Source organism: Trachemys scripta, chromosome 10 (genome assembly GCF_013100865.1).
Source record: "Trachemys scripta elegans isolate TJP31775 chromosome 10, CAS_Tse_1.0, whole genome shotgun sequence".
Lineage (NCBI taxonomy): Eukaryota > Metazoa > Chordata > Testudines > Emydidae > Trachemys > Trachemys scripta.
Window position 1 is genome coordinate 65,079,011 of NC_048307.1, and position 27,210 is coordinate 65,106,220.

General features: G+C 38.5%; 1 protein-coding gene and 1 long non-coding RNA gene across 18 annotated transcripts in view; one reads left to right on the top strand and one right to left on the bottom strand.

Annotated features, from left to right (window-relative positions):
- Positions 1 to 14,706, top strand: part of SEMA6D (semaphorin 6D) — a 303,107-nt gene extending 288,401 nt beyond the window's left edge. For 5 of the 16 annotated variants that reach the window (XM_034783797.1, XM_034783801.1, XM_034783796.1 and 2 more), the window contains 16 exons: positions 211 to 271; positions 355 to 417; positions 505 to 606; positions 851 to 941; positions 1,196 to 1,315; positions 1,818 to 1,906; positions 2,615 to 2,832; positions 2,943 to 3,074; positions 3,293 to 3,448; positions 3,538 to 3,711; positions 4,553 to 4,693; positions 4,791 to 4,868; positions 5,803 to 5,894; positions 6,240 to 6,296; positions 8,441 to 8,608; positions 11,070 to 14,706. In XM_034783797.1, the coding sequence (XP_034639688.1) occupies positions 211 to 271; positions 355 to 417; positions 505 to 606; positions 851 to 941; positions 1,196 to 1,315; positions 1,818 to 1,906; positions 2,615 to 2,832; positions 2,943 to 3,074; positions 3,293 to 3,448; positions 3,538 to 3,711; positions 4,553 to 4,693; positions 4,791 to 4,868; positions 5,803 to 5,894; positions 6,240 to 6,296; positions 8,441 to 8,608; positions 11,070 to 12,373 (3,046 nt within the window). In that variant the 3' untranslated portion in view covers positions 12,374 to 14,706. Of the gene's footprint in view, positions 1 to 210; positions 272 to 354; positions 418 to 504; positions 607 to 850; positions 942 to 1,195; positions 1,316 to 1,817; positions 1,907 to 2,614; positions 2,833 to 2,942; positions 3,075 to 3,292; positions 3,449 to 3,537; positions 3,712 to 4,552; positions 4,694 to 4,790; positions 4,869 to 5,802; positions 5,895 to 6,239; positions 6,297 to 8,440; positions 8,609 to 11,069 lie in introns of those variants that run through there. The other 11 variants (XM_034783802.1, XM_034783807.1, XM_034783803.1 and 8 more) reach the window with 11 other exon arrangements.
- LOC117883925 overlaps positions 1 to 27,210 on the bottom strand; it is a 241,371-nt gene that overhangs the window by 16,366 nt on the left and 197,795 nt on the right. The gene's annotated exons all lie outside the window — the stretch shown is intronic.

The window sequence follows — 27,210 nt, forward strand, 5'->3', positions numbered from 1 at the left end:
GAATAGCTGAAAAACACAGATGCTATCTAAAACCATTACTGTATTGGGAACCAAAAATGTTCAGTGTTGACTCAGAAAATCCATAAAGACTTCAAAATATATTCTTTGTCTATCGAGTTTCCTAAAAAGTAGATCTATAATAAAAACTATCCATACAGCCAACATATTCATGCATTCACTTGATGCGTCTTATGCCCTTGTTTCCAATAGGGACCAAGTTTATACTGTAAACTTAAATGAAGTTCCCAAGGCAGAAGTTACTCCAAGCAAAGTGAGTAGATGTAAGGAAATTGATTTGATTTTTTAAAAGAATTTTCAGGTCAAGAAGTAAACTTTCTTATTTGATTTAAACAGAAATTAACCTGGAGATCGAGACAGCAGGACAGAGAGAACTGTGCCATGAAAGGCAAACACAAAGTATGTTTATCATATACAGAGCAGCAAAATACTACTATTAAGTGCGGGCGTGAAATCTGTTCTTAATATAAGTTTTTCTTCTTTCAGGACGAATGCCATAACTTTATTAAAGTCTTTGTTCCCAGAAATGATGAGATGGTGTTTGTTTGTGGTACAAATGCATTTAACCCCATGTGCAGATACTACTGGGTAAGCACGTTAAATAAACCATTAATCTGTTGTTTTATAGGTTTGCAAAATAATTGTGTTGTGATAGTTAAGCTTTTTGGTACAACTGCAGAATGCTTCTTTTCCCGAGTGTCATGGAATATTAGATAAAAATGGACAGAAACCATCATTTAGAGTTAAGGTATATGTAAAAGTAGGGTTACCCCTTCATGCTGGCATGTAGAACAGAGAGGACCACCACCACCAATTTATTTTTCTTCTCTAGCTGAATACCTTAGAGTATGACGGAGAGGAAATTAGCGGATTGGCAAGATGCCCATTTGATGCCAGACAAACCAACGTTGCCCTCTTTGCTGGTAAGAACTTTTGATTAATGATGCAGAAGATGCCAGAGGGCTTTAAAAGAAAGCACAGAGAAGCTGCAGGTGTCACGGTGCCTCAGATTCTAAGATTACGCTAAAGGGTCTCAAAAGGATTAGAAGCTAAATTGTTAAAATATAGGTTAGAGTAATTTTGGGGAGAGTGGCAGTACAAAGAGAGATTACCGACTAGTAAGAATTCTATGTATTATTAATGGCCCATTAATACCACATTTTGACTATTGTTTTAGATGGGAAATTGTATTCAGCAACAGTAGCAGATTTTCTGGCAAGTGATGCTGTTATTTACCGCAGCATGGGAGATGGATCTGCCCTAAGAACAATAAAATATGATTCCAAATGGATAAAAGGTAATTTTGAAAAAAATGACTTTCCTGTGTATGTGACAGATATAATTTTATTGACCTTGAGGATGAAGTGTATCATAGCCAGTATGTTTTTATATAACCACTGTGTTAACGTACATGCAATGTTTGGTATAGCAAGATCAAATTGATAAGAAAGCAACTTTGTGCTGATAAAGCACAATCTTTGTTTAAAATGTAAGGGTTCCCCCCCCCCCACTCACAGTTAAATAGGTTAATGAATGAATCTGTAGTAACAAAGACCTTCACTGTAATACAATTCCTTTGAGGCCTTTTTACAGTCCATTAGCTGACATTAAAGACTACAAGTTCATTTAAGCTTGAATGCACCCATATTTGGACTTCCTGAAGTCTCTTGAATATTGGAGTTCCCTTTAGTTGGTATGTAACCAAGGGAAAGCCTTTAAGTCATGCAGAGCAGGCAGTGTCTTATACTTATTGAATGGTTCTTTTAGGTAAACAGCTTTCTCTTCATTCTTTCTTGCAGAACCACATTTCCTCCATGCCATAGAATATGGCAACTATGTTTATTTCTTCTTTCGAGAAATTGCTGTAGAGCATAATAATTTAGGCAAGGTAGGTATATAAAGTCAGTGTGTCACAATCGGCTGTGAAGTATCAAAAATCCTATCAGGGTGCAATATGGTTGTCATGGAAAATAGCCTCAGCAACAAATATAGTTTACATCATATTGTATTAATGGTATAAAGTTGATACAGTTTTTTCATCCTTATAATTGTCAGGTATCTTGAGCCTTAAAGCTTTTTGCATTCGCCCTGTCTTGTTGACAAAGTCCTCCACAGGTATCTTTTAGCTTTGCCATTTCCTTAACTCGGGAAATTAGCAGATATTCTGTTTTTGCCTACTGTTTAAAAAAAAAAAAATGGGAGGGGGGGTTCAAAAGGTGGCTCCCTAATGCCTCTGGCTAATGAATATCTGTAATACTAATGCAGAATATGATACTTCTGCTTCACCATGGAAGGATATTCTATAGTAAATTACTAAACCATTTACACGTGGTTAATTAAAGACTTTCAATCTTACTAACAATATGATTTTGAAAAAAGATGGAGGCAAGGCTGGGAGTATTGTGTTGGCTCAATGATGCATTAAAATGCTTATGCACTAGCAGCTAAACGTTGTTTGCTTTCTTCCTTTCTATACAGACTCAGAAAAGCAGCTATAGAGCCGCAATGTTCCTGTTAACAAAATTATCCTTGGAAAATGGGGGGTATTTTTCATAGTGTTTCATAAGCCAATCTCTGCCTTTTGTCCCCTGTACAGGCTGTGTATTCCCGTGTGGCACGCATATGCAAAAATGACATGGGTGGCTCCCAGAGAGTGCTGGAAAAACACTGGACTTCATTCTTAAAAGCTCGTCTCAACTGTTCTGTTCCTGGGGATTCATTTTTCTACTTTGATGTTCTGCAGTCGATCACAGACATAATAGAAATCAATGGAGTCCCTACTGTTGTCGGTGTATTCACCACACAGCTTAACAGGTGAGAGATGAGCAACCTAACATCAAAAGAAGCTCTCCAGTTCCCTGTTACAACTAAGATTGTTGCAAGAATTCAGACTACAATAGTACCTGTTTTTTTTTTTTTTAAAGCATCCCTGGTTCAGCCGTGTGTGCTTTCAGCATGGATGACATTGAGAAAGTATTCAAAGGAAGATTTAAAGAACAAAAGACTCCAGATTCTGTTTGGACAGCTGTACCCGAAGACAAAGTACCAAAGCCAAGGTAAAAGATTCTTGCTCATGACACAATAATATTATTCCTGTAAACTGCTACCTTTAAATCAATGACACACTGGAGAATGTAGTCATGTAAAATTGAAGCAGTGGCTTTCACTTGGACCATAAGTATTCTCATCTGCAGCCTGCCGTGCTCTTTCAGGATGTTTACCCTTTCTCATTAACTAAAATATTGAGAAAGAAAAAATGTTGCTTTCCTTTCAGACCTGGTTGCTGTGCAAAACATGGTCTAGCAGAGGCTTACAAAACCTCCATTGATTTCCCGGATGAAACTCTATCCTTCATCAAATCCCATCCATTGATGGATTCTGCAGTTCCATCAGTCATCGAGGAGCCCTGGTTCACAAAGACACGGGTCAGGTATGGAATCTTTGTGAAGTAAGTCACATCTGTACATTAAAAAAGAAATATTCTTCTGAATAACCATGTGCGTTTTGGTTTTTTGGTAGATATAGGTTGACTGCAGTTGCTGTAGACCATTCCGCTGGACCCTACCAAAACTACACAGTCATATTTGTTGGCTCTGAAGCAGGAGTGGTACTTAAGATCTTGGCAAAGACCAGACCCTTTTCTTTGAATGACAGCGTATTACTGGAAGAGATTGATGCTTATAATCATGCAAAGTAGGTATTATTTTACAAGTACTGCTCTCCAAAATACCAAAAATATTCCAGTGTGTTTCTCACCTAGTCATTTTCTTCTCGTGGCCTAACAAGCAGTGGTGTTTTTTATTTACTTTTTTTTTTTTGTAAATGCTTTCTCACCAAGTTCCTCATTCTTTGTCATTTCCCACTGTTTATGGAGGAGATATGCTGCTGAATAACCTGAAAATATTTTAGTACATACATTTTTTGGGTAGCAGAGAGCATTTTAATTCCACGCCTGTTAAGTCATTGATGCAATCTCTTCTAGATACCAAACACCAGTACTTATACATTATTACCTTAGCTAAGGAATTCCTTTAAAGAATTTCGAAGTGTTCAGTGATAAATAAAATAATCACTAATGAAATAAAGATTGTTTGTTCTGTAAGCAAAGAATTTGGGTAGGGCCATGTGAAGTGTTCCATTTAAAATCCAAATAGACCCAGCGCAGATTTTTAGAGTCTGCTCTATGACAGATGTATGAGACACAGTGAAATCACAAAGCCAGTGGGTTTGGAGTTTTTCTACCTGGATCACAGAACTTGTCACCCAGCTGCAGATCTGGGGCCAAAAAAGAGCTCTGGTAATCCTTAGGTTGTATGGGGATCACCCTAGAAGTAGATTAAATTACACTGATGTGTAAGCATTTCTACAGCATTCATCATTGCAATGTCCAAGCAATAGTAATTGTTGAGCATACAGTTTTCAGTTCCTACACAGCTGTAATTGACTGCCAAATCAAAAATGTTGCCAGGGTAAGCTTTACACAAGATACTCTGGTTTATATCAATAACTGTTTCAAATGACTTTTACCAAACAGGTGTAATGCAGAGAGTGAAGAGGACAGAAAAGTCATTTCCCTTCAGTTGGATAAAGAACACCATGCTGTATTTGTGGCATTCTCCAGTTGTGTTGTTAGAATTCCCCTCAGTCGCTGTGAGCGTCATGGATCATGTAAAAAGTAAGCCTACATTCCTCAACTTTCCCATAAAATAAAGGCACAGAAATCTCTGGTGATGGACGAAAGACATTATTTTCTCTGGTTTGATCTTGCACAGGTCTTGTATTGCTTCACGAGACCCCTATTGTGGCTGGCTAGACCAGGGGGCGTGCGGAAGAGTGAAACCTGGCATGCTGTAAGTGTTATTTTTAAAATCAGCCCAGTGTATCTACAGTAGGTTATATATGTGCATGCACTCATTCACTAAATCTCCTTTTTTAGTGCTCTAAAAATACTACATTTCTCTTAGTATATGTAAAAAAACAGAATGCTAAATTCTGGTCCAAGTCTATAGTCTTTACTTAGGGAAGACTTTGATTTCAGTGTATGTTTTACCTGCGTAAGGACAATCAGACCTATAGGGAGGGCTACCTGGAGCATGAAGCAGACAAATTACTGACCATAAGCATCATCAGTTTAGCAAAGAGATTACAATATTCTAGTTACTCACTCCCAGGAGACCACAGCACTTAAGAATGCGTTTTAGACTTGGATTATTTCCTTTCTCATTTTCACAGGCTCATAACTACATGGGGAAAAGTCTCCTACAGCCTAAATTTTCTGTTTGTCTCAACTTTTTGGACTGTTTAAGTGAAATTTGCTCACTTGATTTTTACAAAGGTGAAAAAATACATTTTATAGCAGAAAACATGTAAGACTTTTCCACAGCCAATCTGTACCTTTCCAAGGGTATTTTGAAGAAGCAGGCTCATGGAGCACATTGCATTAGCAATTGTGATGTTAAATGTGGTATTTATAATGGGTCCAATATTACCCTTAGATAGGCATGCACAACGCCAGTTGATATAGTTGGAGCTGCATGGATATACCAGCAAACAAGAGTGGTTGCACGATACATAAATTGATTAGTGTGAGAACTTGATTTATTTCTTGCTGTAAGTGCTTAAAAATTTAAAGCCTTTACATAATTTTTATATTTAATATACAGTCTTTCTGCTATCCTATACTGTACAACTCCCCTTTCCTATAAGTTTGCTGAACAAATGTGTGTCTGGTTTATGCTTTCAGAAGAAAATCATTTGTTTCCCTATTAATGCTATTAATTGCAGGTTCTCTTTGTTTGTTTCATACAACCACAGCACTGGAGGATATGAGCAAGATGTAGAATACGGCAATACAGGACAGCTTGGGGACTGCCACGGTAAGACACAGTCACTGCTGCTAATTTATAATGTGTCAACAGTAGTTTGTGGATGTTAAATTTATGATGAGCCATTCAGTGACACCCTGCACGCACCACCTAGTGTTACCACGACCAGTCACAAAGCTGAGCTACTCCGGCGGGGGGTGGCAGAGATGTTTTACCTCTCCCCCTCTCCTTCCCTCACTTTGCTATTGACTCCAGAGAGCTGTAAGGTATCGAACAATTTCCCTTTTTTGGTAACAGATCGTATTTTCTTTTTTATTTTCAGTTACTCAGGTCTTAAAATCTTTTGCTTTCTTTTGGTTACTTTTCACTGATTACTTGTTCCTTTAATTCTTTTAGAAATTTTGCCTACTACAACTACACCAGATTACAAAATATTTGGCGACCCAACATCTGGTTAGTTTTTTTTAATTTTTTTGAATTAATGACCTTTTCTTTCCTTCAGTTCAGCATTTTCAGCCCTTTTTTCCCTTCCTTTTGCGCAGGTGGCAAGCCTTCATTTTTGTGCTTTTACTCATGTTCCCACTGATAGTAAAGCTAGCTGGACTCTTGTTGCTCAGCTCTTCACCCTGTGTAGCTGCATGTTAACAGCTCATTATTTATTGAGACACATCCTTTATTAAAGAGCCTGATTAACATAGATGACATCTTCACTGCACGAAAGTCCACTCAGCTTTACCACCCCGCGCCCCTATGCATTTGTGAATGCCCCTCTTGGTCATCTCTAATAGATGGATGGCAAAAATCTCATCATCTTCCTTTTTTTTCTCCTTCCTCTCCCCTTCACCACCAGTCTTATCAAGCAAATACACATTTTCTAAAATGTGTATTTCTGTGTTTTGGAAATGTTTCAATAGTTATGCTAATGTTAATCATTTAATCTCACCCACGGTATAGCAGAACACAGGCTCTAGCAAACTGATGCTGGACTAGAGAACTTTGGTGCAGTATTGTCCTAGGGCCTTCAGACCCTTTACTCCTTTCAACATTTTTTCACAGCATTTTCATTGCAAATTCCTATTTTTCAGGAATATAGGTGCCAATGTTACTCTGTTGAACTCAATAGTAAAACCTTTATCGAGTTCAACAGGAGCATGATCAAGCCCTTATTTTCCAGAGTTCAGTCCAGACTGAAACTTGGTCTCTGGGATTCAGCCCTTGGGGACATTCCTGTTTGCCAAATCTGAAGGAAATCTGTTGGGCTGTTTAAGTCAGTGTTTCCCAAATTTGTTCCACCACTTGTGCAGGGAAAGTCCCTGGCGGGCCGGGCCGGTTTGTGTACCTGCCGTGCCCGCAGGTTCAGCCGATCGCGGCTCTCAGTGGCCGTGGTTCATTGCTCCAGGCCAATGGGAGCTGCTGGAAGCGGCGCGGGCCGAGGGACGTACTGGCCACCGCTTCCAGCAGCTCCCATTGGCTTAGAGTAGCGAACTGCGGTCACTGGGAGCTGCGATCATCCGAACCTGTGGATGTGGCAGGTACACAAACTGGCCCGGCCCACCAGGGGCTTTCCCTGCACAAGCAGCTGAACAAGTTTGGGAACCACTGGTTTAAGTTGTGGGGCTGGTATTTGCACTTTTGTATCTCAATGAGGGGGCTGTGTTTGATACACAAACAAATACTTTGCAGATTTATTTGCCCATTATATAACTTAGGGTGTAAATTTGGGGTGGGGGGGAGGGAAATGACAGCCATATTACTTGAAAGTGCTGCCTTATTTGCATGAACGTTCACTTAATCGATTCAACTTTCAGTCTGATTTTTTTTAGGACACTCACATAATGAACCTGATTTTTGAGCCCTGAATTAACACATATTTGAGTGCTTACTTTACTCAGGCAAATCCCCAGTTGCAAGCACACATGGCTATAAATCTGTCTGGTCCCGTGCAAACAAATCAGGGATTTGCACCTGAAAAGTAGGCTCAGTGTAGACTATTAGGTTCAATAGGTTTGCTGCTCATAGGCATTACCACATAGGCCATAATGACTTTATACACTCAATTCATTACTAAGAAGGATCTAGCAGCATAGTTCCTTAGGAACCATTACAATATAAGGGGTAAAAATATGTGTCTTGTCTCCCAACGGGGCCTAACTACAGTTCTAACAGAGCTGAGCTGGTCTCTCAGGGATATTTAGTATTTTGGCCTCTTACAAGGTCACTAATAAACATCTTTTTAGAGATTTTTAAAAGACAGTGAAATACGCTGAAACAGCTTGTATAAAAGGAAACAATACATCAGTAAAGTAGAATAAGTTGTGCTTTCCCCCTCCTTCAGTTGCTTATGATAACTTCCTCACTGCCTTCCATTTGACTTTCCTGGTTCTTGAATAATAGCTGTAATGTTATTTAATGTATAATTTGTACTTTTAATCTGATTTTTGGCAGCCCTATGTATTTCTGTGAAGTGTAGGTCATATATTGCCCTGACATGTAACTCCCATTAAATGCCTTCTCCAGCTATAATTTAGAAATACCACAAAACAGTGAGGAAAGCCTGTTTGTAATACACATTAATAAAAATCTGTTTGCCACCACAGACATGGAGTTATCCTCAGCTTCCATTACCACAATGGCAAGTATCCCAGTTATATCACCTAAAGTGATTGGTTCCTGGAAACCTAAAGTGACTGGCTCTCGGAAATTTGTAGTTCAAGATGACCCAAACACTTCTGATTATTCTGATCCATTATCAGGTGTCCCAAAGGGTAAGGCCTTACCAGGAAATACATTACAGCTGAATGGAAACCTGATAGGTACAATTAGAATTTTGAAAATGCTGGGACTGTTATGTTTATACTATTTCCTGTGAATATACAGAAGGTGCAATCATGGTTCTCTTGCCCATTTGGCGTGTGTGTGCAAAGGGATGTTCATAGTTTGCAAAACTTCAGCTGATGTCAGCAGGAATTCTGGATGCATAGCAAATGTAAATTCAAGCCTTACAATCCTCATCTGCCCTTCAGGCAGTTGGTTACTAGAGCCGGGTGAAATTTTTCAGCTGAAACTTTTGCTAAAAGAAGCAGATTCAGGTCACTCAAAATATTTTACAAATACACATTGTTTTCACTGAATTGTTGTGGTTAAATAAAACAAAAAATCTGAAAAAGGCAAAACGTTTGTTTCAACATTTTTGAAATGAAACATTTTGATTTTTCAGTTTGAAACAACTTTTTGCTGCAAAATTTACTTTGTGTATTTTTAAAATGATTAAAAGTGTTTTAAAATGCTCAAACTAAACTAAACTTTTTGATCAACCCAAAACAACACAATTTTTCTTTTACCTTTTGGTTTTCCAAAAATTTTGACATTCTCAAAACAATTTTAGAATGGCCAGTGAACCCTTCTCTATGGGTTACAGAACAGCAGTAGTTCTAGAGCCTGAATGAGACTGCTGGTCCTCTCAGCCAAACAGATAGTGCCTTGGTGTATTAGCTAATGTTTAAAGACAAATTCTAAAGTGCAAAGTAACAGCCCATGGGTATGTGGACAAAACTGCTCAGATGAGGTCCAATGTTGTACTCATTGAACACCCAAAACTCCCATTCAGTTCAGTGGGTTTGCAAGGAACTGCAGGGTCAGGTTTGAGATTCAATCCACTGAAATTATACTTTGGAGAGAAGAGCATGGGCGCTTGCACTCAGACAGCTGTGTAGAGTCTCCCAATACACACTCCCAGCTTATCTGAAAACTAAAAAAAGTGAAGTCTGATTTTATAGATTACATACAATTCATCTTCTGTTGCCTTTCCTCCTTTCAATCAAGTGAATCATTGCATAGGCTGTTACAGAAACAAATATTGGCAAAACAATATTACAATCAACAACAGCCAAAACTTCATGAGATACTTTTATTGGTACATATATTATCCTGGTGACAGACATGTTTGCACAATTCTGTATTTAATGAAAGTCGCAAACCAAGGGAAGAGCCTCAGTTCTACAAGTCACCAAAATATATCAGGTTTCCTATCAGCCATTATAAAAGTGCATTTATTATTTTAATTTGTTTCAGCTTTTTCAGTTTTATTTGCTTTAAGTCAATACGTTTTTGTCCTAATTTGCTCTTATTTTTTATTCACATTCTGTGACATTTCTATTAGTGAACCTTTACTCCTCTTTCCTTTCCTCTTCTACACAACACCCATTAAAATCTATAACCCTGAACATTAACAATGTTCAAAGGCCTTGCCTCTAACAAAAATCAATATATTCCTATAATCTCAACTCTTCTTTATTTTGACTTCTCCTGGTACAGTTAACAGAATTACTTTTAAAAACTAACATTGTCTTAATTGCAAGATGTCTGTGGTTGCTTTAAAAACAAAAACCCAAAAAACTAAGAGACACTGTGATAATATGTGAATTACAAACTAATCCAATATTCATTCTTCTTCTAGATTTTAACAAACTCTAATACTTTTTATTAACCATGTATTTTAAATGATATGCAGTTTGGAATGCTCATTATTGAGTAAATAAGAAAAAAAAGTAAAATACCTGTATAAAATAGTGTAATCTTGAATTGTAAAAAATATAAGTAAATAATCATGCAGAGTATGGTAGTCTAAGGATAGCAGAGTATGAATGTATTAGTTCATGTGTTTTGCACAGTATTAACATGTTTATAACACCACAATATGTACATTATTCAGTTTTACATAACATTTGCATAATCCCGTCTCTCTTTTGATTTATGAGTTGGGCAGGAAATTGAGAGAAAAATTCCTCCATGAGTTATTAATTGCAGTCTGGCAGAGTAGCACCTTTTAACCCCAATTTTCCAGCAGAAATTGTTAATATTAATAACATACAAACCACTATTTGTGAGCCTTAAAAAATATTTGGGGACAAGGATAGACACTAGACCAGGTCAGTATATAACTAAATGTAATTTGGGTAATGGAACACTAGCAAGCTTTTCTCATTCGCAAATGAAATGCAGAGTCTACGTTTGTGCTGCTCAATACTAGCAGTGTCATTTTTATTTTAAAAATTTACACTCTGCAATGTGATGGAGGATAGAATCCAGACAAATTACATTAACACTAGTCTATCTTAAACACTCATCTAATTATATATCCTTGTCCTTCACCAAGGCAGGCAGCCTTGGTTTTGGACTGTGTGTGTGACCTTTGTTATTTTAATGTATCACATATGTTTGTTGCAGGTGTAAGGTGGGAAGTACAGTCGGGAGATTCCAACCAAATGGTACACATGAACGTCCTGATCACTTGTGTCTTTGCTGCCTTTGTCCTGGGAGCCTTCCTTGCAGGAGTGGCCGTTTACTGTTACCGAGATATATTTGTACGGAAATCCAGAAAAATACACAAAGATGCAGAATCAGCTCAGTCCTGTACAGACTCCAGTGGAAGTTTTGCTAAACTGAATGGGTTATTTGATAGTCCCGTCAAGGAATATCAGCAAAACATTGATTCGCCTAAACTGTACACAAATCTGTTGAGTAGCAGAAAAGAACTGCCGCCGAATGGTGATACAAAATCCATGATAATGGACCACAGAGGCCAGCCTCCAGAATTAGCTGCACTTCCTACTCCTGAATCCACACCAGTACTGCAGCAAAAGACACTGCAGGTGATGAAGAGTCAGTCAGACAAGGCACATAGCAACCTCAATGCGTCAAGAAAAGAAACCCCTCTAAAAAGCCCTCAATTTTTTCCTTCTAGTCCCCCACCCCATTCTCCGTTAAGTCATGGACATATTCCCAGTGCCATTGTTCTTCCCAACGCTACCCATGACTACAACACATCTTTCTCAAATTCTAATGCACATAAAGCAGACAAAAAGATGCAAAATATTGATCACCCACTTACAAAACCATCAAGCAAAAGAGACCACAGGAGATCTGTTGATTCCAGGAATACCCTGAACGATTTTCTGAAACATTTAAATGAAACTCCTAATAATCCCAAATCAATTATGGGAGACATTCAAGTGGCTCACCAGACTTTAATGCTGGATCCAATGGGAAATATGTCTGAAATTCCACCTAAAGTTCCTAACAGGGAGGCATCTTTATATTCTCCTCCATCTACTCTTCCAAGAAATAGTCCAACAAAACGAGTGGATGTCCCTACTACCCCAGCAGTACCAATGACTTCTTTAGACAGACAAAGGGGCTATCACAAAAATTCTTCACAAAGGCATTCAATATCTGCCCTGCCTAAAAACTTAAACTCACCAAATGGTGTTTTGTTATCCAGACAGCCTAGTATTACCCGCGGGGGATACATGCCTCCTGCTACAGGCACAAAGATGGACTACATGCAAGGGACGCCGGTCAGCGTTCATCTGCAGCCTTCTTTATCCAGACAAAGCAGTTACACAAGCAATGGAACCCTTCCTCGTACAGGAATAAAGAGGACACCATCCATAAAACCTGACGTGCCACCAAAACCCTCATTCGTTCCTCAAACAACTTCAGTCAGACCACTGAACAAATACAGCTACTAGGACTTGTATATTCTATTATAGTGTGGCATGGACCTGTACAGGTTGTGGGAGGATGTTGTGGGAGAGACATAAGACAGAGACTTGCTTGTAATTAAAGAGAACAAAGTGGCCAAAGAAACTGTCTTTACTTCAGCAACATCTATGTCTTGCCACACATTGCTACAGCAAGACTTGCTAAAATAAACAAAGGAAGGTGCTGGTCATTACATTTCTTTTGTTTGGAGCTAAGGAGACATGTAGCACAATGGGAATGGGGGCTACTTTACTGTTCTAACTAGCTGATAAAGTACTTGGAAAAATCTGTAAGCAATTACTTGAAAATGGGTTCCATTTTAGACTGCCGATATGTGTGGTCTTCCCATTAAATGTGAACATTTTAGTATGTATGCATTCACCTTGCCTCTTGCACAAATGTCAGAAAATGGTAATGTCTCAATGAATATCTGGGTTAATAAGCAATTTGCTGAAATTCAGTCTCTGGCCCAACAGTAGCATTGTTTGTTTCCATGTTTGGCATTTTGTTTATGCCACAGATAAAGCTGTGTGTATGTGTGTGTATGTGTGTGTATTGTACACACTAGGTTGTACTTAGATTGTCATCGCATCTTTTCTGCTGTGGAATTGTTTACATTGAGCATGACTGAACAAACAAATGACTCTTCCTTCTGCAGTCCATTGGGTTCAGTTTGGAGACAGCTAGAGAGGAATTGTCCATCTCAGTCAGCATTCCAGATTATATACACTGCTGAATTAGTAATCCAATGAAAGAGTACAAGTGTGTTAATTCTAAAATAACTTTATTATGCTGCTATCGATTCAGATCTGTACATTTCAAATCTAGTGTTTTGTGGTGGGATGTGGGGAATCTCACTGTACTTCCACAGTTCCTCCATTCAATACCTGGCCACTGTGAATTTGATCCCCTGTAGTTTTCATTGAGGGCAGCTAATAATCTAGAACACACTAGGCAATGCCTGTGTAATAAAGTTACCTTTTTGTTGCATTTAATAACATACTACACTCTGATAGACCTTTGTCAATATCAAGGAGGAAGCGCTAATTGGCCTGGCAGAAGCAGTCTGTGAAAAGTCAACTGTAGTGCAATCAATTTGTTTATGTTGTGTAATGTAAGTATTTTCTCCAAAGTCATGCAGGTAATGACGATATTCTGTAAATATTATGTGTGAGTTTACCTGAATCTGTGCATTTTGTGCCTTATTCATGCGAATGATAAAAGTACTAAGAATCTGTCAAGTGTCCTCCATATAGCACATATTTCCTCAGTGCCAGTTGTAATTCTTTTTACAAGCACCCAAAAAAAGATAAAAAGCAAGAGTAATTAGTGGTAAATAAAGGCAGCCTGCAATTCAAGAAGACAGCAATATTAAATCACCTTGCCATGATAAACATTCCACTGATCAGTTATAAAGTGAAATCAAATAAGGTTTCTAGGGTAATGGAACACCTGCTAAAGTTGTGCAAGCCATTTAGTAGGTTTTACAGTATCCACTTGCAGCTGATGTTCAACACAGATGGCTGTTTTAGCTTGCAAACTACACACTACCACATTGTTTATTGAACATAACCGTAGAAATAACCATGGCAAAGGAATACTCAATTAGTAGGACAAATAACATTAGTCGGTTTCTGAGACAATGAAGATTTATACTACATATCGGAGGAGGAGAAAAGATTAGTCTGAAAACTAGATCACTGTTACAGAACATAGAATAAAGGATAGAAATTACTCCTTTTTTATTTTCCTCTTCGCTTTAAGGCTGTAAGGAACTTTTGTTTCCTTAGACCTCTGGATCCAAAATCCTGTGATCTCTTTTCTTAAATGTTTCAGTCTCGCAACTAAAACACTACAGATTAATAACAATTAAAAAACAAAATCTACTCAGTCAGCAAATGACAAAAACTGATTTGAATTCACTTCACAAATATTAATTAATACAGACTTGTGTGAAACCAAAACATAAATGTATGTGAACCCTGATATGAACCCTGATAACGTTCTGTAACATTGTGCTGCCTTGTAGATGGTAATGTGAGTTCTATCGGTATTTATGTTGAAATTTCTAACATCCAACCTAGTTAATTTAATAATACAAAAGATGCTTTATCCATTTGTGCAAAGGTAAACGCAGATTGTATCTTTTTTAATGGTACGGCATAAAAAGTAACCCTAAAAATGAAGCTGCTCTATACCACAGAGTACTTTAACATGTATAGATATCTTGTAAACTTGTATTGTGGATGTGTAAATAATACGTTCTTTGGGTTTTTAACACCGCATGTAAAGTCAAAATAAAATATTCAGATCTACTGAATGCCTGACTTTTTTTGTTATTGACTATATTTATAAAATGTATTGTCCTATGGATTAAAAAGAATGAAAAACTCTGTTTGCTTTTAATAGTTCATTAAGAAACCACAGACACATCAGCTCATCAGCAGTACTGGCTGTTATGCAGATTGCAAAAGACCAATAGCATGGCACACAAATGTACTTCCGTTTTCATAACAGTCTAATGCTGACACGAAGGCTCTTGAGAGGCTTGTGCAGACAACTGTTAGACTCCTGAGTTAAAAATAAAACATCAAAATAACTGGCATAGAGGGAAAATGTAATACTGGGTCAGATTAGTCCATATGATTCATTACACAGATGCATTTTAATTTAAAAAACGTGCAACACTCCCCTCTGAAATCTGTACTGTAACTTGATTTCAGGCTTACAGTTGGCAGATTTGCTTCCTGGAAATCTCTCTAGTGTCTAGTAACCCTTCTCTGTTCCATCCCTTATGCAAATACAGCACACTATTAAGGTGGACAGTTTTCTCCTCCATAATATAGATAATTAATGTTCACAATTTCCAGCAAAGCTATTTTTAAACTTAAACTAAATCAAGTATTGGCACTTCCCTAAGTAACTGATGCTTTAAAAGTGCAGTTTTTGCTGCTGTTTGGATTTTGGACTGGTAATAAAACATAGCAGAACTATATACAATGCACATACTTTAAACAATACAATTGAGTATAATTAATATGTGCCAACATCGTGGTTAATTTAAAAATAAACAGGGCAATTTCGTAAAGCAAATGTTCAGCATTCTTTTAATAAAATTTGCTTTTAAGTGATAAAAATGGTTTACAATAATTTTCTTTTTCAAATCATTAATAACCTGAAATTACTTTACAAGTTATACCAAGAGAGTGGCACCTAAAAATAGTTTTACTAAAAGCATTTAAAAAATTTTTAAACACATTGGCTAAAAAAAAAAAATACAGGATGAAAATCTGATAACCAATGTATGTTTTCTAGACCAAAAACCAAATTTAGCTTTGTGGACTGGTTTAGCTGATGCACATTTAAAATTTGTATTTAATATATAACTTCATTTTCCTCATTTGCTCAAAGTAACTACATTTTTCCATTGTAAAAATAACTACACTCAAGACGAAAATGACAGTAAATATATTCAAACTTGTTCCTTATATGTAAGCATAACACCTTTTGAAACTGAATAATTCTCAGACAATAATGGTATAAGATTACAAAGAATTATTGACTCAGCACATAAAATACATTTAGTTCCACACAGTGGGATGTTTTTCTTCCCAAAATAATTTTGTTTATTCTAGCCCCAAGCCTTCCATCACCATATTCCACATTTGTTTTTATATTGAACCTTTCCACATTTCCCAGAGTAATATGTCATTTGGTAGTATATTATACAGTATTTCATCAGTATGGACACTCTGTCCTAGATGCCATAACTGTCGCAACCCACCATACAAGCCTGTGAAAATGCTTTAATTCAGCACTGAAATTAGAAAATTGGGATACAAGAAAAAGATCCTTTCAAAACTTGATCATTAAAGGAAAAAGTCTCACTATCAAAAGAGAATCCAGCACATATACTGTTGCTGCAGCTGCCGATTCCGATTCAGTTACTTTAGCAGCGAAGACAAAGCTGTTGTAGATAGGTTCTCTATCCTGGAAGGGAACTGAATAACCAGGAGGGGTTATCTTGGCCTTGAATGTTTGTTTTTTTTTGTTTTGTTTGGGTGGGGGAGAGGGCTTAAGTGTCTATAGTGTAATTTGACTTGAAATAAAAATTATACATGTAGGTATTGAAGCTGAAAGGCAAAAGATGTTTTGCTCAAAAAATGAACTAGGTGGATTTGGCACTGACTGAGGGAAGCATGTGTCCAAGTATTAAAAGTTTAATCTAGGGCCTCAGTGCGAAGGAGAGGCCCAGCAAGTCTATCCATCTTCCTTCATATGGGAGCAATATGGAAAGAAAAAGGGGCCTGCTCTCTTTTATGTCCCTCTTTCCAAGCGTTCAGAATAAAAGAAAAACGTAGGTTTTAAAAAAATCAAATGCAGAAGAATAAGACATGACAATGGTACGGTTGGAAGAGAGAGACAATTTGTGAAAATACTAAGCAACTACGTTCAGCAAAATTCAGTGCAATTTTAAGGCTGTCAGAAAATTACGTCTTATAAAAAACCATTCATATAATGTGGTTTAGAGTTAAGGTAGGTGATGGAGCGTCAGGACTCATCTGTCCTAATCCCATATTTGCCACTGATTCACTCTGCAACCTTGGACAAGTGGGCATAATCAGTTTAATGTTTACATCATGCTTTGAGATCCTCAGATCAAAGTATCATATTGAGTACGTCAAGTTTCTGTATTTGAATCAAGTTTTCCCATTATGGAATTTTACTTTTTCCTCCACCTCCCATTCTGGGCCCTGCGGGCCTTATTTACTTCTTGCAAGTATATAAAGGGAAAAGGAAATCCCACTGAAGGGCACTTTCCTTGGTTAGGGGGACCTGGGAGGGATATGTGGTAGTTTCCCAAGTATATACAAATTACATGGGATGGAAAAATATTTTTAAATTAATCAAGACCCACTAGTCTCATAAACACAGTATCTGGTGTTCAACTGGCATGTGAGCTGTAAGTTTAAGAGGTATTGCCAGAAGAGTAACTAAGTTTGTTTGTGCAGTTCAAAATTAATATTAAAAAAGGAAGAAAGAAAACAAAAGTCTAAAAACCCTTGAACTGCTTTTTGTTGGCTTGCACTTTACTAGGTGGATTTTTACTCTCAAAAATCATGAACACCTGCCAGCCTGGGGGGGCCAGAGTGTATTTTCACTGTCTGCCACACATTGCTGCCTGCATGCAAACGCCTTTGTAAATTTTTTGAGACATACTGCATTGTGCTTTTACACATCTGAAATTATAATCTGTCCTGAACTATATACTGATGGATGTTTCTGCTCTGCCTGAAATGAAATTTATTGGAAGCTCTGATTTTACTAGTGCATTCTGAATTCATACGATGACCTGATTTATGGCCTGATCGCTTGCTTTTTCCTACAGTCGGACATGTTTTGTGAACTCTTTCTTGAAATGGACAGTGGATCCAGATAATTGTGCTATCCAGCTAACGTAGCTCAACAAAACATACATGCTATTGTATGAAGCCCTCCAGGCATAGTCAGAGAAACCCCTAGGCTCCTATGGTGGTACTGAATTTTTCCCAACAGATTGGCACATCTACTCCTGATGTCAGCCATGGAGAGCTGTATATACTTTGTTGCTCTATCTTGTGTAATACTTTGAGGAGGAGAAGGCGAAGAAAAAAATCTTCCTGGTTATTGTCAGAAATAGCCCTATCACTCAGCTAGGAGAGAAGTTTATTGGGGGGAAAATTTAAACAGCAAGAATACTGCACATTCTTACGGTCCCAATCCTGCAAAAGTAACTGCTAGCACAGACCCTTAAGCCAGGGCAGAGACCCACTGACATCAATAGACTGTGCAAAGGTATAAAGGGTCAGACCAGTGGATTGTTTTGTAGGATCAGGCTTAGAAGCATTAAAGGGTTTAAAACCACCTCCAGAATTTCAGTTTAACCATGGTCAGAAACAGGACACCAAACGAAACTGATCATTGTTCTGTTCCTGTACCTGCATGACAGTTCTTAGAGCGTATACAACCTCTGATAGAAATGGAATAGTTTCCTAACAAGACAAGAAGGGATGGGTTTTGTTTTTAAGTAGGTCACTTGGACCACACTCATTTCCCAACTCTAACTCACATTACTGATCACATATGGTAAAATTATTGAGAGTAAAGCTGAGTGCGTGAGCCACAACAACCAATATATTAGATGAATGTAACTTCCCTTTCTGTGCATGAAATAGCCAGGAGATCATTATTTCCTCAAAAGTACTTGTTGGTCAAATGTAGTCAAGGAATATCTTCACATTTTTTGTTAAGGCTTGACTGACTATTTTAAATTCAAGCTATGTTGTGTAATAACGAACAGTCACATGGTACGGTTGCTGTTCCATTTTGGGGTGAATTTACAAGCACTTCCATCTGTGAGAATTGTTTTTGTGAGAGCTTATGCATTCACAGAGAATATGGCTGTAAGTTTGCATAACTTTTAAATTCAGTATGAAAGCTCGTACTATGAGAAATAAGATATATTGAATTGACAGCTTGGGCCCCAATCCCACATGCACGTAACTTTATACACATGAACTCAGTGAGATTACTCAGGCAAGTAAAGTTAAACATGCAAAGAAATGTTTGTGGAATCAGGGTCATCTTTAGTACAATATTTTGCAGAGGACTTCAGTTCTACTAACTGCAACTTCATATATTATATTACTGCTCTTAACCTTTAAAACCTTTCAAAATTTCCTCTTTGCAAAAATTAATAGTTTAAGAACTTTGAAGGCTTTTTGGAAAATATCAAAAATCCCTGAGCATTCATGAAATTTTCATTTTTGAACTTTAATTGGAATAAAGTTTAATGTAATCATCAGTCAGCTTTACCAATTTTTATGAGAGATCTTTTATATTGAATAGTTGTTTTTTTCTCATAAAAGTTTAAGTCTTCATCTTCAGGACTTACTTTGAACCATTCTTCCCCAGGCTGAGGGAAGTTTAGAAAGAGACTATTAGTTTTACAACAATAGGCAATAATTCTCTTTAACATGCATGAAGTGTGCATCCGTAAGAGAACTACATTGTTCAGTTCCCAAAGGGCATAAGCCAATCTTAAAATGCAACTCCATGTGAGTCCTGCACATAAAGTAACATGATCAAAATCTAGGTTATGTAAAGTACAACAAGCTGTGAAGAAGTCACATGTAATTTCAGAGCTGCTCCATAATTGGGACTGATAATCTGGAAAGAGCTCAAAAATTACATTTCCACTATCCCGAGTGTCTGCTCTGTGTTACGACACCTTGCAGGTTCCTGATTATGTATATGCATTGCTGGAATGTTTAGTCAAAAGTGGATTTTCTCCTTCCTAGGAACAAATAATTCCCTTTAATTCCATTGAGATTTATGCGTATACATCAAGGAGGAGAATGCACCTCGAAAGTTATCTGTGCCCACCGTACAGTCTCAGTTCTAAGAGTCAGAATTACATAAGCCACAAAGTACAATCAATTGCCAAAAATATATTGTTTGTCACATTTCAGAATAAAACCACTTAGAAACCACTCATGTGAGTTTGAGGTGGGGAGAATTGTTTGATCTGAAATTGGCTGACAGAGTAGACAGCTTCATGATGTTGGCTTCTAAAGAAATCTTGCAGCAAATGCCACACTGGCGAACAAGGTCAGCAGTTTATACTGAAATCCAGGCATATTATTAGCGTTTATATAGACTTTCCCGTCTGCTCTAAACCACAGTTCAGCATGCCCTGGTCAAAACTAACACCCATTTTGTGGTTTGACTTTATTAACAAACAAACGAACAAGATAAAGTCCAAGCCTTCTCCTCTGCATGGCTGCTCCTAAGGCCAATAGCTTGTGGCAGCTCAGTCTTCACTCTGTCCTCTTTACCTCAGACCAAAGGTCCCTCTCTCAGAGCAGCCTCCCTTAGAAGCCTGATTTCTCCATTTTTATACCCTCCTTCCAAGCTTGATATTTCTGGTAACTGTTGCAAGGAGGAGCTGGTATGAGCCCTGCCTACAGGACAGACTGTTAAATCTTTCCTTCCTTGGTCCAGTGTGGGGCAGCCCATCCCATCAATAGGAGCTGGGCACGTATCTGCCATTTGTGTGTCTGAAAATCCCCTCGGTCATTCGGCCATTTAACCCTTGGCCTTTCCACTGAGACCATCAATCAGGGTGCCAGTTGTGGTGAGAACCACCAATCCACCAGCAACAGGAAAGAACCGTGCCACCTACGGAAAGCTGACTGAACCACCCCTCATCCAAAGAAAATCACAGAGGCCAAACAGCCATTGCATAGAGATAAGGGATTGCTTTGAACCAACAACCTACAAAATCCCAGGCGTTTAAAAAAATGTTTGAATTTTTCAAAGCTGTGGATCGTTTTGAGAGGTTTTTCGTTTATTCTGGTTGTGGAGGGTGCGGTTTTTGGAAGGGGTGAGATTTTTAAATATTAATAAGTTTATGCAGTTTGTTGTTGCTGTGGTTGTTCAAACCTAAACAAGTTTCAAAAATTGCACTGAGAATTCTGGCCTGAACTCTGATTTTTGCAGATTTCTTAAGTTTGTGCGAGGCCCAAAGCATTAATTTTATACAATGTGTGTTAAACCTTGGAAGTTCAATGGAGGTTCATGAAAGTCAAAGTATTTTTAATGTGTAACTTCCCAGTCTTCTTCAAGATGTACATATTTTTGCTCCAATAACCAGCAAAGCTGCAAAGGGATCATTAAGGTCTTTTGACTCAGTGAGTAATGAAGGACTCATTGGCACGTAGCTAACAGACATGACAGCCTGCTGAAGCTATTGCAGTCTATCACGTTATTGTGACACTAACACTTGTCTACTAAAAATTCTTGAGAAAAGGTTACTGCCCACACAGTCAATTTTCCAAATGCACTAAACTGTTAGTTTTCTGGAGGGACAATTTACTAGCCACAAAGACCAATCACCTGCTAACTCCCATTTTAAAGAACAAAGACCTTTCACTTCTGAACCCCTAAAACAGCTTTTAAAACCAGCTTTTTCTCCTGCGTCCCACCCTACAAATGACAGTGGCCAAGCCTGTTTTTATTTTATGTATAATAAAACCATAGAAGAGATTACCCCTATAAAGGAAAGTCCTAGTCTAAGAGACCACCCCAAAATATTCCCAAACATACAGCATACAATTATTCTCCACCTTTATTATCCAGAGCCTGGCAGCTGCGCCAGAACGCCATCCAGAACCGCCTGGTGAAAGCCATCGCGCCACACCTAGGGGAGATCTCTGTGAACTGCACCATCGCCGGTACTGACAGCCAGCTACGACCTGACGTGGTCGTCACCGACGAGGCCCAGAAAAAGATCATTCTCGTCGACGTCACGGTCTCCTTTGAGAACAGGACCCCAGCATTTCGCGAAGCCCGAGCTCGTAAGCTGGAAAAGTACGCCCCCCTGGCTGACACCCTGAGAGCAAAGGGCTACGAGGTGCAGATGGACGCCCTGATTGTCAGAGCCCTGGGCGCCTGGGACCCCTGCAACGAGCGTGTGCTGCGGACCTGCGGGATCAGTCGACGCTACGCACGTCTCATGCGGCGCCTCATGGTCTCAGACGCCATCCGATGGTCCAGGGACATCTACATCGAGCACATTACCGGCCACCGACAGTACCAGGAGGCGTGAGCCAGAGTGACATCGTTCTCCCACTACGAGAAAGAGACCAAGTGACCTTCTCCGTTTGATCATATGAACTGGAACCATAAACTCCCTGAACATTAAATCTCACCAAATGAGGGTCAATCCATCCTCATCATCATATCCACTCATTATTATCCACACCCGAACATAGCCACTTTATGAACTTCATACCCTCAGATCTCAATGTCTGTACTTTGACCCATCAATCTTTTACCCCCAATCGGGGATATTGCAGATTATGTATTCCTCATACCACTTTATCTTAAACCAGACTTTGCACCCTCAATAATCTGTATGCTATTCCCTGATAACCAGAAACTTCTATTCTCAAACTCTGTTCACTATTTTTTTTTTAACATCATCTTAATAAAGCGCTCTCTGCTTAGAAACCAATTGTTGTTGGCCACATAGGACAGGTTTCACTGAATACATACACATTGGGGTTATGCTTGTGGACTAAGACTGAATTCAAGATGATTAAGTATAACTCCCCCTACATCACTGGTAAAATGGTCTCCTGGATACATACATGGAAGTCTATAAACCCCTGCTTATCTCCACTTTTTACCTTTAACTGTAGTCATTGTTTAAGGTCATTAAATACATCCAGCATCACATTCCTAACAGTCACTTAAAACAAATGTGCAGAATCATGACAAAGCTGGGAGGGAGGGGATAACTATTTAAAAGACTCAAACTAAAACAAGAACTTAAAAGTAAAATATTCAAAGCATCGCAAAGGGTTTAGCTACAGAGCTCCATCCCAGTGGAGCACCAAGTGTTTTTATATCCACTGTGCCCGCAAGAGGCAGAGCTAATGTGCTAGAAAGAGAATTTCATGCTGCAGAATCCCTTCTGTGAGTTTAAATCCTCAGGCACAAATATCTTGGTTTATTCCCCAGATATTTAAACAGCCTAGAACTAACCTGGCAAATTGTTCCTGATCATGTTAGGCAGGGATTTATTAACACCGCCTGAGTTCTCATCGTGATAGCCACCTTATCCTTAGTGGCCACCTTTTGTTCTTGTTAAGTAAACAAGACTAGCACACTGAAAAGTACCCTGAGCACTTTATATTAGGTACTGGACTCAGATGAGCATTTCAATTAGATTCATTAAGGAAGTTATTACTTGTTAATTGAATAGCAACAGACTGCTAAGGATCACTTATTGAGGTCTACTATGTATGTAAGAGAGAAATCTACTCCTCCTGTAATTCCATCAGCAATAAACTAGTGTAATTAGATTCTTACTAACAAACTCAAATTGCCAGGAATGTTGAAGCAGATAATTGGCACTTACTATAGGTATCTTCCTCAGTTAGTGCAATATCAATTAACATACTTACTAAATGTCAGTTTAAACTCTTAACAAATAATTAATACCAGTGGACTCTGGGTCATCTGGTTAAATATTTAAACTTTCATATTCAGAAAAAAATTAAAATACAAGTCCACTAATCGCTCTTTTTTAATACTACATACCATATACTGTGATACTATTTTGGATTTTAACAGCACCTTCCTTCACAGGATCTCAGATCCATTGGCAATATGAACTAATTAAGACCCCTGTATACCTGGGAAGTCTCCTTAACCCCACTTTACAGATGGAGAAAAATTGCTCTGAGGCAGAGAGCGATTAAGTGACTCGCCCAAGATTCAGCAGGATTGTGGCAGCCAGTGTAAAGTCCAGTAGATTCAGGGTATGCCTGCACAATAAATTAAACTGTGATTGTAGCATCAGTAGGCATACCCATACTGGCTTTAATCTCACTAGCCCAGGTAACAACAGCAGTGAAGACATGGCCGCATGGACTTCAGCACAAGCTAGCCTACCCACACTACAATCATATCTTCATTTGCTATGTACCCTCTGTTAGAATCTTTCAAATAGTTTCTTTTGCTTTGTACTAGTTTCACTTGCCTGAGGAACTAGTAGACCAAATAAATATTCTGCTTGATTCCATAATCTAGTTGGGCTATTGGAACAAGTTGGACATTTTCAACTGGAATTTCTGCTCAGGAGAGGCAGGAACAGAACCCTACACCCTTTAACTACACAACCATCCTCTCTCCTAGTGTGCTAACTCCTTGTCTGAAATGGAAACACCTCTGCTTTCTGTTTAAGCTCACCCCCAGTTTGGCCACAGGAATGGACCATTTGGACAATGTACAGGGCCCTGTGCTTTTGGAGGCCCCACCCCACCAATGTCCATTACAGCATGAAACCACCTGCACATACAACACACACACACACACACCCCGACTGCTGGTCCACTATGATTAACTGTTTAGGCTTGGTCTATACTTAAATGTTTTGGCAGCATAGCTTTGTTGGTGGCAGGGAGAGGGCTAGCGGGTGATTTTTTTATTTTATTTTTTGGTGACATAGCTATGCCAGTAAAACTCCTAGTGTAGACTGGCAAAAAAGTTCTTTTGGCAGTATGGCTTACTTCGCTTGGGGATCTGGTATAAGCTATACGAGAATTTATTTATTTTTCTGATATAAACTGTATCTACATTTGAAGGCAGGGAGTGTAGACAAGGTCTTAGACTGTAAGCTTTGTAGGGCATGACCATCTGTGTTTGTATATTGCCTAGCACAACGGGGTCCTGATGCATGACTAGGGGTCCTAGGTGTTGCTGCAACAATAATAAATAAATAAATAATAGTAATAATAATAATGAATCCAAACCTTCTGAGTTCCATAGTGACAGTGCCCTGATCACCCTCACAGAACTCTCCCACATTCTTCTACTAACACATTTCTAAAACCAACTCAGCTGTCAAAACTCCCCTCCGGCCCAATGTGGCTTCACAGGTATCAGTGTCTGCCTGGGGCCCAGCATATCTCACTTCACGCAAAGACCCCACAAAACCTAGGGCTGTCTCTGTTTCCCTCTAATTCCTGAAGAACCTTGAAGTGTCTGAAGGATGGTTGAGTTCTATATGAACTATATAGAATCTAAGTATTTGGGGAAAAGGCAATCTCCATCAATAAACAACACAGAAACTCTAACAACAAGGCGTCCTTGTGGCACCTTAGAGACTAACAAATTTATTTGGGCATAAGCTTTTGTGGGCTAGAACCAAACTCTAACATACTTTTTAAAGTTAAAGCTTCAGTCCCCTTATAATTTAATGTTTGAGATGCTACTCTAGTCCTCTGGAAGCCTTTTCTCTCTCCACCGGCAGTGATGGTCTGTCTTCCAAGACATTTGAATAATGTCTCTGTTCTTCTTGTAACATCTTCCTTGCCTACTCCTCATGCATAATAAAGCTAATAATCTTGCAGCTTTCAGTGACATTTTTCTTTCCTTAAGTGAATGCCTAGTTTTATGCAGGGCTGTTTTGTTCAGTGCCTTGTCTTCTGCATGTGTATTTGTATGAAATGGTATACCTACGCACACACACGAGTCTGTTTATTATTTTCTATTATGAGTTGCTTGTGTTCCACTTAATAGTATACAGGTGAAACAGATTAAGTGAATATTTATATTATGCAAATTGCAGCAATGCTTAAAGGGCTCAATCAAGATTAGGGCACCACTGTATTCAGCTGTGGCGCAAACATTGTACTGTATAAATGCATATGAAGGCCTTACACTATATAGTCAACCAGGGGCCTTTTGTATGTGAAATGAACTTGATCCCCAGTAAATTATATGCTGCAAAGTGTTATGTGCAGCAGTGTAGCAGAACTGTATGTTTTATACGACACCCTCAGCATGGATTTCTACAGCTCCTTTCCTCAGAGATTAACTCAGCTTCACAACACTCCCATAATGTAGGCAAACACTCTCCCCATTTTTCAGATGGGGTAACTGGGGCACAGAGAGGTTGAGTGAGTGAGTGGTAGAGCTGGGAATGGAACCAAGGACTCAATTCCTAGTTCTGTGCTCTAGTCACCAGACAACGATGCTTCCTCCCTCAGGTAATAAGTTAATGTTCCTTATGTTTGTAAACTATCTTTAAATACCTTCTTAGTAATCACTAACTCCTAGAAGTAGCTTTTGTCTCATGTAAAGGGTTTTGTTAAAGAGTCTCACTGTTTCTAAAGTTTCTCCATAAGCCAAATCCGCACATATCAATGTCAATGCAAGTGCATTTTATATGAATAACATTAATAGTTTTGACTTAACTGATGGCTTCAGTGGAGTTACACCAGGGTTGAATTTGGCCTAGGGCCTTCAACTTATTAGAAAGATTATCCCTGTTAACCTGACCACTGTTTAGAATTCAGATGATGAGACAACGGTCCGCAAATCATCTATCTCAGGGCTAAATGTTTTTTAGCATTCCTCCCATTGTTTCTTATGTAGTAGCTGTAAAACCCTTTCTAGATAAAAACCATGAGGAGCCATTTACACCCACAGAGAATCTGGCCCTTTAAAAAAATAAATCATGAAACAATGTTGTGTGCTATGTTCTCAAAACCAGAGTCAGAGTTACGTTAAACATAAGAAACATCTTATAAAAAGGTCTTAGGAAAAGTGACAAAAACACAGACATGTTCAGAACTGCTAACATGAGTACAGCAAGTGCTGTAATAGTCATTGCTTTTCTTTGGAACTGATGTTAACAAGTAAAACATTTTACTCATCTTTGTTTACTAGGGTAATATAAATACCGCATGAACTGCATTTCCTTGCCATCTAAGCATTGTGTACATGACCGCAGCTTGTTCTAACAGTGTTTATAATTTCAAAAGAGCTGAAAAGCTCAGTGGTTGAGTGGGAGAGTTTGGGGTCTTATTTACATGTGAAATGTGCTGTTCCTTATATAGCTGAAAAAAACCTCCAGTACTTCAGACCTAATTCTTCCTGAGATCTGCAGCTCAGATCACTAGTATGTGCCTTAAACAAAATGGGTAGCATTTTTAAAAGCACCTCGATGAGTTGGGAGCCTATCTTTTTAAAAGTGCCATAGGCATTTAGGGCTGGATTCACAAGGGCGATTTAGGAATCTAACTGCTATCTTAGGCACCTAGGTCCAGCACTCACAAAACCCCTGCAGTCATCTAAAGTTCCTAGGCATGTACGTTCCGCTATTAAGGTCCACAAGCCACCTAAATGTCTGCAGCCAAGCATGTTGATAGCATCATGAGAGAGGCCCAGCAGCCACTAAATTTCAAAGAAAATAGCTTGATTGGTCTAA